General features: G+C 39.5%; 2 protein-coding genes across 2 annotated transcripts in view; one reads left to right on the top strand and one right to left on the bottom strand.

Moving 5' to 3' along the window:
* LOC124265149 (intraflagellar transport protein 122 homolog) overlaps window positions 1–5,753 on the top strand; it is a 41,291-nt gene extending 35,538 nt beyond the window's left edge. Inside the window, exons 26-28 of the mRNA XM_046699937.1 lie at window positions 2,312–2,388; window positions 3,202–3,366; window positions 4,436–5,753. Coding sequence (XP_046555893.1) covers window positions 2,312–2,388; window positions 3,202–3,366; window positions 4,436–4,516 — 323 coding nt within the window. The 3' untranslated portion in view covers window positions 4,517–5,753. The remainder of the gene's footprint in view (window positions 1–2,311; window positions 2,389–3,201; window positions 3,367–4,435) is intronic.
* Window positions 5,754–7,599: 1,846 nt separating this feature from the next.
* On the bottom strand, window positions 7,600–19,067 carry LOC124265144 (calcium-independent phospholipase A2-gamma-like). Its single transcript, XM_046699934.1, has 8 exons — window positions 18,970–19,067; window positions 16,588–17,513; window positions 14,370–14,521; window positions 13,208–13,474; window positions 12,434–12,491; window positions 11,814–12,005; window positions 11,347–11,542; window positions 7,600–10,985 (listed from the first exon to the last, which is right to left on the bottom strand). Exons 2-8 carry the CDS (start codon window positions 17,488–17,490, stop codon window positions 10,732–10,734), a joined length of 2,022 nt encoding a protein of 673 aa, XP_046555890.1. The 5' UTR covers window positions 17,491–17,513; window positions 18,970–19,067; the 3' UTR covers window positions 7,600–10,731.
* Between the last annotated feature and the right edge of the window lie 245 nt (window positions 19,068–19,312).

Here is a 19,312-nt window from a genome sequence, read left to right as displayed (position 1 = left end):
CGTGAACAGCCTCTGTGTTTAACAGGATGTGGGATCGGGCGGCTTGCCTAAGTCGGGACGCATGGATCATCTTATCATATTCAGAAGTCGTATTCACGAAGTCTGGTGATAAGTGTCTAATTGATCGTTCTAGATCTATTTAGGCCAGCGAACATATCGTCTCGTCATGGATTCAACAGAACCAATATACGATTGTAGTTCTTATACTTGATATCGATGATCAACTTGTCTATGGGTTGATCTTCTCGGAGACTTGTGAGGAACGTTGATAGTTTAAAGCTCTTGTATAGTCCCTCGATGTCCTTCTAGATGATGATGATCTGGATTCAGGTGTCCTTTCAAGATGCCTTGGCGAAGCTGGCCTCCTGCGTCGGTCCGGGGAACGACGATATGACCTTCGCTGAAGGCTTCCGTGATGTCTGATGGTCCGAGTCCACATCTAGGGATGAAACCGCATAAGGTGATGATCTATCCTGCCTTCGCGAAGTCGCCCAGCGAAGGCTGTACATCTAGGTTCTTTCCGCCGCCGAGGCTGTACATCTAGGTCTTTTCGCCTTCGCGAAGGCCTTGAAGGCTGTACATCTAGGTCCTTCGTCCAAGGTGGTCCGTGACTTCCTTCAGCGAAGGTGACATCGATCTGGCTGCTACGTTGGACGGGGGTGCCTCTGGGGTGCTGTCCACGTTGGAGCCTTCGCTGGCTTCGGACCCTGCTACGCGAGATATTGGTCCTCCATGATGTTCATAATTTGTCGCATCATGTCTTCTGGGATGGTCTCGCGACGAGGTAAATCGATGCTTTATCTGCGGTGTTAATGGAGGGTCCACCGGAAAATCGTCCGACATCAGTGTAGAAGGCATCAGGCTGCATGGTGATCTCTGCTGATGTCGCTTGTAGCTAATCCGGTCGTTTCTTGTGGCGTCGTCGGGGATGATGATCAGCTGATCATCGTAGAGGTCCAGGTCATCGGCTGGAACAATCTCGGTTGAGAAAGTCCTAGTAGACTTCGTTGATTTTTCCTCAGAGGTCGGCGCTGCCCTGGGTGTCGCGGCGTCTGCGTTGAGTGTTGGTAATGATGGGACCCTCAGGGCGATCATCGCATATCTGCGTTGGTACATCAGGCTGCATGCTGATCTGTGCCGACATCGGTCAATCTTTGATGTACATCGGTATGATGACCGGCTGATCATCATACAGGCCCAAAACTTGATGGGAACGGTCGGTTGTTGAGATGTAGTAGAAAAAAACCCTCTAGTCTTCTGCTGCGGCGATGGGATGTCTGGGGAAGCAGGATGCTTCTTGGAGATGGCGGACTCGTCCCACACCTCTCCACCACTCTAGCGGAACACCACACGGAGGGAGGAGTCGGCCAACAGCAGTAGACTGGCGAGGGTTCCGTGTATCAGTCATACTAGACTCTGCATCACGCGACCTATCTGCTGTGCGTGCCAAACGCAAAGTAAATATTAATAAAAGGTAGAATTGGATAAATTAGTACGCAACTGCAATGTGAATATAATAAACATGGCGTTCTCGCATCATATTAAAGGCGGATCAGCAGCAGCATAAAAAGCGTGAATCTGCAATAGTACAGAATTTTCATCAACGTAATCCACTGAAACAAACACGCGTCCCCGTGAAAAACTGTAGAAAAGCGACTAAATAACAATATATAATCGTTTGAAGGATACTTCAGCTAAACCTCTATAGATGTCTATAATGAGGGTAACTAACTAAATATAATTCAAAGGATATAGTGTGTCGGGAGACACAGGCGCTCTCACGTCCAGCTCACTGGGCGAAGAAGGAGAGAGTGAGGCACATGGGTAGAGGTGGTGCCCTCGTTCCCGCGCTTGTGGAAAGGAGGTAACTCGTGGTGAATACTAATTAGTGATTTTAAATTGAAGGGAGCTTCAATTAGGGAGATACAAGTGTTCCACTATGTTCGCAAGAAGAAGAAGACAAGCAAAAAGAGCATGAGTCAGGATAAGGAAAAATTGGTACTTGTTGGTCCCTGCCTGGCGCTCGGCATTAATGGGTACAACAAGGACTGGTCGGCTCGGAGTCAGTATACTGTGTCTGAGTGGGGTATTCATGCTTCACTGCGGCATGGTATCTCGGTGGGCTAGCACTATAAAACCAGCATAAGTCTGGGCTAGTACAAGCAGCCGCACATACACATACACACGCATGCACGTCGTCATATGAGCAAAATATTCTCAAGCACGACGTAAAACCCAATTTCACCTCACCTCACTTAATCTAGCTCTATCAGAGTGTGGTGTCAGTAATGAGTTCCTTGACGCTACCCAGATGTGCAGTCGCTGAGACTTGGTGACGAGGCTGAAGAGGATGAGGACCCATTCACAGCCAGACTCAAAACATATGATGTACGTACAGTTTCATCTCATTCATGAAACAACAGTTTAGTTTCCATGCCACAACCTTTGTCAATGATGTGATTGCCATACCAAAAGACTTTAAAACATGGTGCTTGTTACCTAGCTTGGTGCTTGACTTTAGGGAGATGAAACTAGGACTACCTAGCTGATATGTCCCGGCAGGGTATCCAGGTGAAAATATTGACCCTCCCCTAATACAGACACAAACACAATTAAAGAAGAGAAATAATTGTTAAAAATGATAATATGCCAGGGCCTTTGGCAGGGGTTCAAAATTATTTTAAAAAGCCACTTGCCACAGGGCAAGTGACTTTAAGAAAGTAACTTGTCCTTACCAATTTTCCACTTGCCCTGATTTTATGACATAATCATGATGATGTAATTATAAAAGAATAAATCAACATGGTATTTGATGTTAATGTTTACTGGACTATTTTTGAAAAGTGATAAATAACAAAGAAAGATAACTCTACTTTATCATCATTGCGAAATTTAATAGCTACATTTTGAGCAGATATGAAATTAAATCCATGTATATTTGCAGTTTGAAACCATAAGTGGAAATTATTTATTAGCCCACGGACAAGTAAGATACCATTATTTGATTGCCCCGAAATGAAAACCGACTTGTCCCGGGCGTTGGGCGATGAGATTTTTTAACCCCTGCTTTGGACCTGTTAATATACTCATGTGTTCCCTTACTCGTTTCCATGAGTATATTAACTGAATGCCCTCTGACCTGTAGATACCCTATTATGGAAACAGATCTGAGTGGAAGGATTTGCTCTGGTAATATTTCAGGATGGTACGAATGAGTTCCGCCCAGTGGTGGTGAACAAATCTATCCTGCAGTCCATGACACGGTCCGAGGTGTACGTGTTGAAGTGGCCCAAACCGCTGCGTTACCAGTTCTTCAGGTCTCTACTGCCAGACGTCACCATTACACTATGTCCGTCCTGTAACAGGGTAAGTGCAACTATTACACAAGGGGGACCGGGTTAGAATTGATCTTCAGCAACCCATGCTTGTCGTAAAAGGCGACTAATGGGATTGAGTGGTCAGGCTCGCTGACTGGGTGGACACATGTCATCGTATCCCAATTGCGTAGATCGATGCTCATGCTGTTGATCTCTGGATTGTCTGGTTCAGCTGGAATATTGCTGAGTGCTGCGTAAACCTAAACTCACTCACTCACTACACAAGGGGGTGAAACATAGAATGTTATATGTGCACAGAGTATGATTGCTATGTGTATTGTCTTGTGAATGAAGTCAGAAATACCGATCAGCTGTGTTTTTTCCCAATCAATCAGTGAGTGTGTATGGTTGTATGCCGCTTTTAGCAATATTCCAGTAATATCATGGTGGGAACACCAGAAATGGGCTTCACACATTGTACCCTTGTGGGAAATTGAACCGGAGTTTTCAGCGTGACGAGTGAATGCTTTAACCACTAGGCTATCCCACCCCCCAGTCAATCAGTGATTTGGTTAGAAGATACCATACGTGTCACATACTTCATGTTTACATATTAATATAAGTGTACAACAAATATGACTTTTAACAAGTCAAACTATGGCATTTATACTAAATGCATCCATTCTCTGTCAACCAAAGACTGTTTCAATGCATCAGTAATCTGACCATGGTTGTTGTAAATAATGGTGAGTTAGTGCATTGCCGTAAACTTCACACATGGGTTCACTGGAATTTTGATTTAAAAGATGAAAAACAGTAAGTCCAAATATATGCATTTATATAGAGAGAGTGTGACCAGCGAACACTTTAACCAGATGGTTACCTCACCGCCCAGTGGTCAAGGTAAATTGTTTCTCACTAATCCCAGGAGCAATGAAGAAGAATCTTTGTATGATGCTTCATTTGACTGCTCTGAATACAGTCAAAATGCCACAATGTTAAAAATATATGAACTTAAGATGTTCCAATTGTAAACAAAGTAACAAATTGTTCACAATTTGACTCTTGTTCACAGCTGTAGATAAATCCCTGCTCACTTCCTGTGTTTGTCTCTCCAGTTATTCCACACTGATGATTTTGAGCAGCAATACCTACAGAAGGGCTTCTGTCCTTTCTGCCGTACCCAGCTGGAAGACTGAAGACTACCACACTGACAGAAACCCACCGACAGAGCAAAAACACCGTCCATATCTGTGTTGAAATGTACCGTGTAGACACTAGGCTGAATTATTTCTCGCCTCCAAAACTGGGAACTATTCATCAAGATGGGTGACTGAAATATTATTTATGGTTACCTTTTGCTGATGACAAGTTGAAATAGTTCAGTCCAGGAGCTTGCTGCATTCCAAGATGAATTTGCAACATTGCTTCATTGTATGTCGGAGTGAACACACTATGCACTCTGAGAGATCTGAATGTAAATTCAATCTTTCATCTTTGGTGAAAACTTTGATCTGATTGCAATTGAGAACGAAATGTTTCTGAATGAAATCTTGCAGCAATGTATGATCGCATATCAGTTCTTGTATAACAAAACCAATCCGCTTGACCCTCAAACTACAAGTTATTGTATATTAGTGCCATGCAGTGTCTTATGGTCTGGCATAGCAGTTTCATCTGTTACAGAAGTTCTGTCTGTCACAAGGATCGGATTGTTATCTGAGATTTGATACTGGACCATATTCAACAAAATAATCTTTGTACTGCCATTTTCAGACACCTATACTTTAACATGTGTTGTATTTGGGTTACACTTTCTAAGTAAAGTACAGCTTCTAGTACTTTGGTCAATGTCACTTGAACCCAGAGGCTGTCTAATGCTGGAGACCTGGGAATCTCAGCCTAAATAATGAATCTATACCTAGCAATATTTTGTTTGTCAGGAAATGTAATTTCACAATTGTAGCAGGCAGTGAGATGTCTAGTAAACTAATGACAACCCATGCATGATGCAATAAAAAAGCAGTTAGTCCATCCATGAGAAATCAGAATCAAGGTGTGCCTTCTGACCTTTCCGACCGACTTGTTCAAAATGACCTTCACCCTGAGACTATTGTCATGTCTATTCCTGAATGGCTTACAGTGGTCCAGCCTCTAAGATGCAGGCAGTCCTTGATGCTGTGTAATTGATTTGTTTAATGAATCTCCATCTGTCTGTGTCAGTCAAGGATTGACTTGTTTCTGTTACTGGTCATTCTGTGACTAGGAGGTAGGGAGCAACTGTTTGATATTTTGGGAAGGGGACTGTGTATCTGTTACAAAAATAATTTGTCCAAGAAAATACTGTATACCTGTGATTAAAGTATTATGAAATCTAAAAGTGCATATCCAAAGCATTATCAAGTTAATTTGTTTTTTCCAAGATCAGGTAGTGAACAGTCGATTGTTCAAATGCTGAGAAACTAAAACATTTTCAATAATAGATACAAGGCTTTTGTGTATCCATTCTTTTCAGCATTTTGCTGTGAAAATATGGGCTGTCATGTAAATGTTTGCTCTTAGTAGGGGGGGTCTTTTAAATATAAACTGGTCAAGAAGCTGGACAATGGTCACTTATTCAAGGTCACTTGCAATATTGACTCCTAGTTTTACTAAAGGTTATGACTGTTTGCTAGACATGCTGAATGTCTGAAGACTTGTGTAAAACTCCTGTGTCTTCAAGTCGTCGCAGTCTAAAAAAATATGTGTCACCTCCTGAATATAAAAGGGTTGATCTCTAAGGACATCTAGTGTTGAATGATGTCTCAGTATATGATGACAAGTTGTGTGTACATATCAGTGCATTCCATCCATAACCGTTGCCATGTTACATGTTGAACAGATCATGTATTTCTGTGATGTTATTTCTATTTATTTACATAATTCTATGTTCTATAGAATTTTACAATTGTAAAATAACTGTACAATAAATTTTTATATTACAAATTATTTGTTCATGAAAATGTTTTTACTCTGCCTTGGACTTGGAATGGAGGGATGATAGACTGGTTGGCTCAGTCAGTATACAGTGTCTCTGGGGGTATAAATGTTAACTGTGGCATAGTGGGCTATAGCACTACATAGCATGCATATGTTGGATTAGTACAAGCAGCAGAGAGAGACACACACAGAGGCATGCATGTTACTAAATGAGCGAAATAATCTTGAACATGACTCATTTCACTTCCTACCCGTAAAGATCTGGGTTAGAATTGGTCTTCAGCACAACTAACAGAACCCGTTGGTCAGGCTTGCTGACGTGGTTGACACATGTCATCGTATCCAAATTGTGTAGATCGTTGCTAATGATGTCAATCACTGGATTGTCTGGTCCAGACTTGATTATTTACAGACCTCTGCTATTTAGCTGGAAATTGCTGAGAGTGGCATTTAGCAACAAACATTTCACTTCACCTGACTTGATGTTCAATAATTACAAAAGTTACTCCCACAGGAGCATAAACATGATAAAAACAAACAACTGTGTAGATGTAAACATATTTATTACTGTGAGTTGCGCATGATCACATTAAGCAAGATTGTTGAATGGCACAGGGTAGATTCCAGTATAACAACTGCACACAACATTTATCCCGAGGAAAACATGCATAGCATCGAGATGCCTATTCACACCACTCTGACCCTTGTAATTGGTCAAGATACAATCTTATTACAAATCATACATACAAGTTACCATCCCATGGATGCTGTATCTGAAGAGGACATGGAGCATGTAATTGAGTCAGCATCGTTTTTTATCATCCCAAACAATCTTCCACATGTAGTATTGCTTCAATGAAACTAACATCAGTTACTATGATGTCACAATCAAATGACATCACAAATATCTGCCATTGAAGCTGTTAGGTGTACTTACAAACACGACACAGGTTATTACTGTTTACATACATAGAGAATCTCACCCAAGTGTCTACTGATATCAATTATATAAAGTTTACCTTTATCAACGAGTGTTGATATAATTGATATCAGTAGACACGAGGGTGAGATTCTATTTATCAAAAGTCATGCTTCATTAGTTTTCAATGAAAAAATGTACATCGCTCAACGCTACCACCATTAGACTTGCAGTGCAGCGATGTCAGCATTGTGATGTCATAGCATTGTCAGGGCATTGTACAAAATCTACTGTCAAAACGATATATCCTAGGAGATATCATATGATCTTACACAAGTGATATCTCCTGTGGAACACAGTTTGGGATGATAAAGAAACATTATTTTTGGATGATAAACTGATGGATCCATTTGAGATTCTATACAGTAAACTTACACGGATATGAGACTGCATCTAAATAAGAGATGCATCACAACTACTTCAACATACAGGTAGGATCTGGTATTCATTAGGATCAGAAAGATCAGCTTGTTCCATACACACAACGGGATATCACATGTACTGACAAAGAGCGTATTAATATTTCATTGCAATAACAGGTATGTATTCATCCGAGAGTAAGGGTTACGGATGGCATTTTTTGTATGGGAAGGATGGTGCTATTGCATGTCAGGGTGCATCTTGTCATACTTGTTGCAGTGGTTTGTGTAGTTGCAGTGGTAGTTTCTGTGGTGGTATAGTTGGAGGTGTTTCTATCGTATAGTTGTGGTTGTTGCTGTGGCCATGATGGTGGAGTGGTTGACCAAGTTCTGTGGCTTGAGTTGTACTAGATGTTTGTGTTCACAAAATGGGAACTGTTTCTTCAATTTTCTACAGATTGAACATTATCAAGGCTTTAAATATAAGTACAGCATATAAGTACGGCATGATATGCTGTCAAACACGTCTTCGCATCATTTTTCTTTCGTCAATAAAACAACCAACCATTAACAAACAAATATGAGTAGCACAAATAACAATCAGTAAACAAAAACCTAATAACCAAGTTAAAATACAAAATAGATTAGAACAAACCAACCAGTATTGGCACAGTAAAAAATACTCTGATAGTGTCCGAAAAGAAAAAAATTAACTTTATGAAACACAAGGGAAAATCGTTGTTGAAAGAAAATAGAATCTACAACAGAACAAAATGCATAGCTGAAAAACTTCAAAGCACTATTTCAGTGACCATGACAAGCTGCTGAGTCAAAGCTCGCAATGTTTGGACACTGCTCTCATCCTTCAGCTATTAATGCAGAGGAGTCAACACAAAGATCAGCATTTGTGGAAGGTGAGTGCATTGCAGACTAGGTAAGATACCAGCATTTTGACAAGCAGTCTGTATTTGCAGGGAGTGTGGGTCACACGGTAAGATACAGGTACTATTCCATCATTCCAGCCCCTCTCTTGTCCCATTTCATCAACCTGGTTCTGTCTTCGAGTACAGGGGCTTAAAGAAAAATGTTAACTGGCTGAAGCATTCTACCATGTTTACCTGAATATTTCCTAATATTCCTGAATATTGCTAAAAGCAGTTTTAAATACTCACAATGAAGGGATCAACTGTGATGGTCAATTTGCTGTTTTACGTATAAACTACACCACTGAACAAAACATTGAAGATGGATTCCTTTCCCAAAGTACTGGAATTATACATACATTACTGATTTCTCATGCTTTTAACATTAACACTGGTGGATATACAGATGAGACAAATTTACGGAAAGGGACGTGTTGTGATGAATACCTGTTACAGATGACTGAACCAATCTCACCCCTGCAAATATATGGACCCTTCCTCATACATATTCATGAAGGTCACCTGCATATGGCTACCAAACAATGATGTTCAACTTTAAGGGAGGACATACAACATATTCCGCAACAAAAAAAGTGCACATAAAATACCACTTGACTACATCAAGATGAGGACAAAGTCACCCGGTCAGTACACCCTAGTCACAGAAGCACTGGTGTATAGAGTACATAATTCCAACATTTAAAAAAAAGCACCATGATAAATGCAGTGTCATTTAAATATGCAACTCCAACAAACAAATATGTATAAAGAGTAAAAATCTGCATGTTCATTGATCTAACACTGACCAACAGTTTCCTGAGTAAGTTAATGTGCGCCGGTAACGTCACTCTTCACTGCTGGGATGAGGGCATGCAGCAAATCAAATACACAAAGAATTCCAAAAACATTATGGATGACAAAATCATTACACATCAGGAATGAAGTGGTTATCCATAATGTTTAGTTACTTTGTCATCCATCAGCTAGTAAAAAATGCCTATGAAAGTAAAATACATATAGGGTAGGGGTTTGTGGAGAACCTGTTTTGGGATAGACCACGTACTACTTGTCTGCTAGATAAATGCATGTAAAAACTCAACAAGTCACTTTACTTAAGGATGACGATTTTGTTGTATCCATTACAAAAAAAATTGCAGTACATATTTCTCAAAATATTTCCAACTAATACATCAAATCTTCATTCTAAGCTAAACTTCAGTGTAGCAATGAATCCATTTCAAATCAAACAAAAGTGTGTGTTCAGGAAATAGCTCATAATTTTAGACAAAAGTGTGTGTTCAGGAAATAGCTCGTGTTTGTAAAGAGATGTATGCCAAGACATGAAATCTACCTATTCTGGACCTATTTTTAAAGACGATGATTACTGCATTTCATTCCTGTTTGTAAACATTCCCTTACAAGCAAACAGGACAAGCTAAAATTCCATATAATTTTGTAAATGTATGAAATACAATTCTATAAATGATAATAAACACTATAGAATCCTGATGTAAAATGCATTCTGTCCTCGGCTGCCTGTTTTGCCACATTACGAGCTTAGAATTCCCTTTTCATGTTCCCATTCCTCAAAATATCAGAGTTACAATTCACTGGTCCTGTTAGTGAAGAAAGCACGTAGCCACACTATGTTCCACTGTCCCATCAAAGTGAACTGTTGATAGAAAATGATGTTTACATCCAAATTAAGTCAATGAGACACCCTACCTGACATTTTTATCCAATCTCTTACTTCAGCAGAACAAATTGTGATACAAGAAATAAAAATGAATGGAGCTGGAAGAAAAAGACGATAAATACCGGTACTATTGACTCTTTTTCAGTATAGTTGGAAGTTTTCAACCTGGAATCACTACCAAAAGCAGCAAGGTTATTTCCTAGCATGTCGAACACCATGACTAGTTCACCACTGTTGGGCACTCTTCAGATAATGAAACCCTGATTCTTGCAACTACCACAAATGCAATTGTCATGAACTAAAAGAAATACCTGTAGCATCATAACGAAATAAATAAACGGTTTGTCACAACTGATCTTCTGTCACATCTTCCATCCTTGCCTCTTTCGACTTCTTCTTTCATTCTTAGCACAGTACAACAGAAGTTCCAAAGTTGGAGAAATCACAGCTTTACAAGATGTTCACCATTTTCACATTCTCACGCTCTCACACTATCAGCAGCCTTTCGAATCAAATCAGCGGCCCGCTGATGTGGCCTTCTTCCTTTGGACAGTTGGTTGATGGCTTTGGTAATTTTGACATCGTTTTTCCGCAGGTAGAGCTGTGTTTCCTGCATCATCTGGTCGATCTTCTCTGGGCGGATCTCATCCAGCAGGAAGTACTCAGACAGATAAGGGTTGAACCGGTAGTATGTGTTCTGAGGTAGGAGATCGTGGAGGATGGAGTGGACAGCTGTAAGAGGAAGATAATACATTAGTACAGTGCTACATTCATAATTTTTCCGTATCCTGACTCATGCTTATTTGCTTTCTCATTCCTCTCTTCCAAACGGTCAAGTGGAAACTTGAATCACTTCAATTCCCTTGAAGCGAACGTAAAGTCACTCACCCTGAGTTACCTCCCTTGTTCCCGCCAAAACCGACACGTGACCACCTCATGCCTTGGTCCTCACTCTCTCAATTTTATCATAAAAATTACATATCTGGTTGGTATCTTTCTGTGATATTTCCTTTTTGTAAAACACCACAGTCAGCAATATTCCAACATTATCACAGCAATGTATAACGCTAGCTGCAGCCCTGTGTGTCCTTACCTTCTGTGTCTGTGGCACTGTCTACTATTTTCATCACTTTGTCTTTTAGAGCAAGCTTGGAAGAAAGGAGTTCCATGGCAGGCTCGTATCGACCAGTGCCGATTGAAATAACACACTGAATTGACTCGTTAGGCCACAAAAGTCGACCTTCATGAATGGCAATGGCTGTGGGGTTGTTCGTCATGAGACCACCATCCTGGAAAGATAACATCAGAAAATGTAACAAGGTGTTTGATACATATTTTGGCGCAAGTGAGTGAGTGAGTAATACGTATTCTGTTTGAGGCTTGGTGAGTGAGTGAGTGAGTAATTAATTCGGTATTCTGTGAGCGAGCAAGCATCATTAAAAGTGTGCAATTTAATTACCAAAATCTATCACATTTTCAACAACAACTGATCAATTTCACTAACAGTAATCTTCCCCAAAGGGGATTTCTAGACTCCCAGTAGTACAATTCTTCACTGACCTGATGGACATAGTCCCCAAGCTTGAAATCCTCGAAGTAGCCTGGCGCTGCCGACGAGGCTCGGATCACTTCCCAGATGGAGTGCCTGCACCCACCGGGGTATCGCGAGTAGGACTGGGGTGGCAGATTGTAGTTCCGAAATATGAAGTTCTTCAACTTCGGCACATTCATCAGAGTGGACATCCCTGAGTACTGGAGAAAATAAATCAAATGTATTTCAGTCATACATGGGGTAACTCTCATGAGCATGAGATATTGTCATATACTCAAGAGTTAGACACAAGTTAGACACAGAGGCAACTAGGATGATAGTCTGTCATACAGATCCTGAAACAATATATCCAATAAACAGGGATGGCAACAGGAAAATCTATTTTCAGCTGAAAACGTAATATTGAGTCATTGAGTTGAGGGTTTCTCAATGGATTTAGACGATTCTACAATTGAACAATTTGAAATAAAATCCACGGAAATCCGCGGAAAATTGCCATCCCTGAATAAAGCCCATACAAGTCTAAAATATGTGGCAAGTCTAGATTACTTCAGTTTCTGAAAATGAAGAAAGGTTCTGGGCTCCTTTTCATTATAATCTGTTCTGTACCATGGAAAACTAGTCTCACCTTTGGTAGTTGCTTGTCTTTGGCAAATTCAATCATCATTTGTTCTCCCAGTTCCTTCCTGTAAGATTAGGATAAATAATTCATACAAAACACACCCCAACAAGGAATAGCAACATATAAGGAAGATCCCAAACAACTGACATGTCTACGGTGCAAGTTGAGCGACAAAGCTTGAGACTTTGAACCTATGCTGAACAAATACACATTATCAATAATTCAGTTCTCATGCTTACTGATCGATAGATTCTATATAAATCAGTGATGGTTCAATACATAGGAAAGGTTTATTTCACCTAAAGGGAAGGAAGCAGATACCTGATTGTCATAATTGATTATATCAGTGCCTCTACCAACATTAATAGCTGAAGTAGGATATCAGCAGTGATCAGTATTTGTTGCAGTTTTGGGCCCACTCAAACTATGAAATATTGCTGTGAAAACTACCAAACATGTTCAAATTGCTGAAAACTAGCCTTCTTTTCTTTTTAACACCTGAACGTTTGGACCTCTGACATGATCAAGTGCAATACTGAAACACTTTGAAGCACAAACTCCAACAAATCGAAGTCAGAATATAAACATTTATGTGTTCTTGAGCTCAAGTACACAAACAAATCAAATGATATTTGGCCCTATTAAACAATGTTGTGTTTGATTATGTCACACTTAAATACTCAGAACAATCTGATTTGACTTTTGATGCCACTTTACCAACCAGATCTTGATTATTCTATATGATTCTAGACACTAACTTCATGCTAACCAATATCTTACTTGAGTATGTTCTCCCAAGCCTCTGAGTCATAGAAGGCATGATTCCAGACAAGCTTGCTGGTCCCCAGGACCCGGTTCCGCGTGAACATCTGTCGGCTGAAGTCCTTGTACAGGAGTTCACACTCGTCCAGAGGAACACGATACAGGAACACCATGGCAGCGACCAGCCCCCCCGTGCTCACTCCACAGACATAGTCGAACATGTCACGGATGTCGGTCTGGCAAGCTTCTTCTAGCTTCTTCAAGCATTCAATTGCAAGCAGCCCTCTGTAGAAACAATGCGCATTTGAGAGACCGAGTTGGGTTTACTGCAACTTCGGAACAGTATTAGTTACATTTCTGCAGCTCAGGTTGGTGTTTGAGGATAGCCCAAAAGTGAAACATGTCTCGGACGTCTCAACTTTGGTGAAACCTGTCAGCCTGATTTTGCAAAGCCAAACCAGGTGGTGTGAAAAATAATCAGCTGGATAAGACCATGACTACACTTCCCAAATACAGATCAGGGTCAAACTTTGTTGCCCGCAGTTGCTATGTGGTTAACATTTTTCTACCATTTGTGAATCAAGAGTCAATACCAAACATCTTCTGTAAAAATAGAATAACCCGGTCAATCCAAATGGATGTCACAGGGCACACAAACATCATTAAGCATTAGACATTAACATGATTAAGCTCACCAACAACAAATATTTCTGACCAATGACAAAAATACCTTTCCAATCAAATTACCCTGTTGCTTTATTATCAGTACACAAAACTATATTTATTGTGTTTTTATTTACCATTTCAAGAACATTTTATTGAAAGGGAAGTCCTTATGAAATCTGAAAACTGTTACGAGCTAAAAGCAATAAGGTTGATTGAATGTATTGGGCCTTACTCATGGAGTAGATGATATTGAGTATAACTATTTCATGAAAGCTAAGAGCAGTACTATGTTACATGAATATAGAACATTTGATTTCCTTTCTGTTCTAAGCATGACACCACAGCAGTGCCTCTTCGTATTTGAGTGTTAAGGGCTAAGTTAGAATTGAAATTGGCAAGGCTAAACATCACCTATTTTTAGTGTACTGTCATTTACACCAGACTATAATCAAAATAGAACAGAGTTACAATATACTTGATAATTGGGAATGAGCAGATTAAAGTCTTCACCCACCTGGTTCCGCCTCCATCTATGGTCAGCATCCGGATCCCCTGTCCCTTCACCGGGTCTACGTAGCCAATCTGAACCAGCGCCTGGTTTGCCTGGCTTGACAATGCTTCGTCCTGGCTACCTCGAAACTTCAACAGGTAGGGCACGACTTTGTCCTGAAACCATGACACAAGAGCGAGGAAGTTAATTCGGGCTCCAAACGCTTTGGAACATATCTCCAGATGTATCAGTGCATCTGCATATCATCATATCTGCTCATCCTTGATTCAGTGTGTTCTCACTCCGACATGGGCCTATATATATGGACATATCCATCACCATGTCAGCTTAAGAAGTGACAACAACTCTCCAACTTATGTACTGTATGTACAAGTACTGATTCTCTTGGAAAGGTCAACCAATCGAATGGCCTCTTCTATAATTAAATGACACTCTTAACCTCTTAACTAGAAAACATACCGAGTCCTAGCAAGACAAGTTTAGTAATGGTGACATTGCTGCTTCTTTCAATGACAAAAAACAGTTTGTCTGGACTTGTGATTTAGCACAGTGTCATTTGAAGCTAACGTAACAAATAGGTACAGCGTATTTATCATAATAAATTAGGAGATAAACATCATGTGTTGGCTAAGGCAGTCGGTTCCAAATGAATTCCTGTGCTTCAAATACTCAAAACCACCCGGAAATTGGCCAACGCATGATGAATATAGACATTGTAAACACAAGAGTAAACCAATAGGTCCACGAAGGCTTTTCTGTCTGCACTTACTGAAAAACGTTCCAGTTATTTGTATGTATTAATACGCAGTGAAAAGTCTTGCAATTTCAGGGAATCAAATACAATTCGATGTTTTTCAACCAATCAGATTAAACACCACAACGACTTTAGGTTTACAATTATGCATAAAACACTGAGTAATGGACCATCATGGATCCAGGACTAGATATTTACAATGCATAACACAAACCACTTAACATAGAAACAGTAGCACCAGCTGTAGCTGAATATCCAAAGTATCAACAGTATTTGATTCCTTCCTGTTACCATGGTGAAGCAAGTACAGTATCTAGCAGGTGAATTCATTAGTGTCCTGAGTGTAAATATGCAATAAACTGGTCACAATAAGACACTTATATTGAGGTTACGTATGAATACAAAACAATAGAAGTATATATATTACAGATGCAAAGTATTTCAAAGTGTTTTGCTCATAGACGGCCTAGTATCTAGTAAGGAAGAAATGTATCATGGTATGAACGCAACCTGTGAAATACTATAACTGATGTTACTACAACTACATATTCTTACTCATATTCTTAATTTTCAGGGGTCCTGGACTACAAAATGGGGGTCCCAGGCACTTAAATATTATTCTTAATACTGTTATTGTATTGTGTATAATGATCATCACATTGTTACAGTAATTAAATTACAAATAATACATAACCCAGCTAGTTGCAAACTCAGTGATAACTTAATGTTACTTGATTGGAATTTTTACAAAAAGTATTTGGACTTTTTCTGCGTCCCAGTGGACGCGCTAATAAATTTTGTTGCGTCCATTGTCAATTTTTATGTGTATAGGACGCAGGAATTCGCATCCTGTAAATCCCTGCCATACATTCTCACTGATGGCATACACTTCTTTCAAACGATCAGTCAGTGCAAAAACGATTTTGACTTAAGTCTACTCTCTAAAACCATTAAGCTCTTACAGCCATTAGCTTATTTTACTACACTAGAAAACACATTACAGGCTTGGGCTTCGGACTAGCAGCTAAGGTCACAGACAGCATGATCATCAGAGCACTGAATCTTCCTGCATCCTACTGTGAACTTACATGGTCAGGATATGGTAAATTTTACATTTCAAAGCCCTGTCCATTGTAGTTTACAACGCAAGTAAACATTGAGAATAGCATTCATACCTACAATTTCTACACTGCCACTGGCTTGCAACAGTAATACATTTAGTGAGTGAGTTTTAGATTTTAGCAATATTCCAGCAATGTCACGTTGAGTTACACCAGAAATGGGCTTCACACATTATACCCATGTGGGTAATCGAACCCCAGGTATTTGGCAGGACGATTGAATGCTAGGCTACCTTAATACATTTAGAACACAGCTAACGTCCTCCAAAGTTTATCCAAAGAATACGAGGAGTCTTTAGACCTTGTAGTTGTTTAGACCAAGGTAAAGAATGTAAACTGTCAGTACCTTGGTAGCTGTAAATCTTGAGTTAGGGTACTGAAGAATGTGTTTGCAGAAGTCCTCCGTCCTGCGTAACTTTGACTGTAATGTAGATGCAGTTTTGATTCCTTCTACCAGTGCTTTTGTTCGACTGTCTATAGCAGTTTTTGACACAAAATCTCTCTGAACCAATGGTTTCTTCTTAACCACAGTCGATGCGTCATCTGGATCTTTGTCAGCTTTAATAGGCCATACACTTTTGAAAATACTTGTCATGAGATCATCTTCATTGATTGTCTTTGCTTTCACACCGGGTTTGTTTAGTGAGCGAGAGTCAGTCGTATCAATAGTGTCATAAAATTTCACTATACTTTCATTTGTATCTTGCATTGCTCTTGCAAATGATTGCTGCTCCTTTGAAACCGGATCCTTAATTTCATGTGCCATCATCTTGTCTTTTACCCGTTTCTCCAAGTTTTTTAACTGAGCTTTCTGTTCCTCTATACTTTCTTGTAAATCTTTCTCAACATTTTCTCTCAACTTGGTAGAAAATGGAACATACTTCTGAAATTCATCTGCAAATCTGGTCGGAACAACTGCATTAATCACTCCTACATTTGGCAAATTGTTGGCTATACTGTCTTTAACCTTTTCCAAGTACTTGATTTGTTCTTTTAGTGAATCCATATATGACTTGGATTTGGACTCTTTTTTGTGACTTTCATCTTTCTGATCAGCATTCTTGCTATCTGTGTGGTTGTGGTACATCTGTTGCATTGTGCTCATTTCCTGACATCTACAGACTGCATCAGTCCCTCGAAGCCACCGATCAGGCGATGCTGTTCTCCAATGTCCACCAGCACTGACCTGGCCAGGAGGTGGAGTTAGCAGACGGGCACAGGCAGATGCTGAGTTCCTCAAACTTGCCATGGCGTATCAACAATTCTGAACACCTGTAAAGCATAAAATAAAATAGCGTGATGTTACAAGGTACATTTGCCAATAACTCTAAATAGCATCTAAAAAATCCTCAGTAAGTGAACCCTCAGTAGATATTGTCCACCGAACCTAAATGAAGGACACAGGATTCCTGAGCCACTCATGTGTCAGCTTCCAAAATCAGTTCTCTTTCTTAGTTTCATTTCTTTTATCACCTCAATTCACAATTTTTTAGAATTTTAACCACCAAGAGCGCAGATAACTGGGATTAGCTAATTGGTTCAAACTGCTAGCTCTGGCTCCCACCGTAGTTCTTGCTTGCCACTTCAATCCTTAGCATTATTAACATGATTAAGGTGAGGTAGTCCTTTCCAATCAAATATATTTTCATGATCTTTTGGGGCGGACACCATTTGCCAATCAAACACCCTTTCAGTTTCATGATAATAAGGGTTTGGCACCCCTTTACAATCCTTTAGGCTAGTTATGAAGTAGGGTATACGTCAGCTACCTCTATTAATGAATTAATCAAAAGCAATGTATAGAAACTATTTTTGTCAAGTTTCCAGTTTTGCAAAGAGAATATGCATGCACACAAAGGCAAAAAATCAGGTGATAAAGACTTGGTAAAACAAGCACTGATTATTCATGATCATGATCGTCACATGGTAGAGTGGTGACTAATTACATTTTAACTTGTTGCCAAGCTTAAACTGAAGTTGGCATGGGGAGTTTGGTCCTCCTTGCAGCGTTTTTTTGAAATCTTAAAAACTAAAAAGAGCATCCGACAATAAAGTGCACTACTCTTTCTTCACTAGTTTTAACAAAACCTCTGTTCATGTTTACACAAAAATATTCTTTTTCCATCTTTACATCTCGCAGCAGATCAAAGCAAAAGCGAAACACTTACAGCATCTCATCTGGATGGAAGGATGTAATGAATATGGGTGAAAGATTGGCGTCGCTGTTCAGAAATTCAAGATTGTATCAATAATATTGATATTGATGATGTTCAGTATGGACACATGTATTGCATAAGCCATGTCAAAAATATGGCCTGATACGTCACATGAGTCAGTGATAAAACTAATGAATACTGATTCAATCACTAAATCTGAAAACATCTGCTGGCAACACTCTATATGCTCTCGTCGTGTCTAACATGTGGAACCTAACAGTTCTATCAACCATGCTGATATATTCAGTCTGTTATCTTGTCTTAATGTAGTCATCTGACAGTATGAATGTTATAGCATATGTGTTTCTGAGATCATCTAGATCTATTTATACGAAACAAGAATTACTGAAATATGAAACAAGAATCATTGAAATATGACAGTCTTATGTCTGATTATGAACTGATGACAGAGGATATGATGAAAGTACAACTGAATTGACATCACATCACGTCTTATGCGATATAAGAATCAAGAATTCAGTCTTGTAAATTAATAAAGTAAACATTCTTACCTTGATTGCTTAAGATTACACGTAGTTCAGTACCGTCACCTGTGAAGTTGAACTACACTATGTTGATATTTTGAGTCGGAAAATCATGCCATGGCTAAAACGACACTACTTCCCCGAAACTACCTCCAAATCAACAAAATATTTGTCGTTTATATGTTATCTAAATTATAAATTACAGAGTTCATATATAATATAAACGTAATCTTTTAATCTGTATTCATACACATTTGAACAAAATACACCAAAATACAAAACACTATATTTGTATGGTATTAATCTAAAAGACATAAGCAGTGGTTCAGATAATAGTATACTATTTACAAACCGCAAAATGACAACATTC

The sequence above is a fragment of the Haliotis rubra genome, unplaced genomic scaffold (genome assembly GCF_003918875.1).
Source record: "Haliotis rubra isolate DU_JTF1 unplaced genomic scaffold, ASM391887v1 Scf963, whole genome shotgun sequence".
NCBI classification, from domain to species: Eukaryota; Metazoa; Mollusca; class Gastropoda; order Lepetellida; family Haliotidae; genus Haliotis; species Haliotis rubra.
The sequence above is the reverse complement of the archived record's forward strand: the minus strand, read 5'-3'. Positions and strand labels throughout refer to the sequence as shown.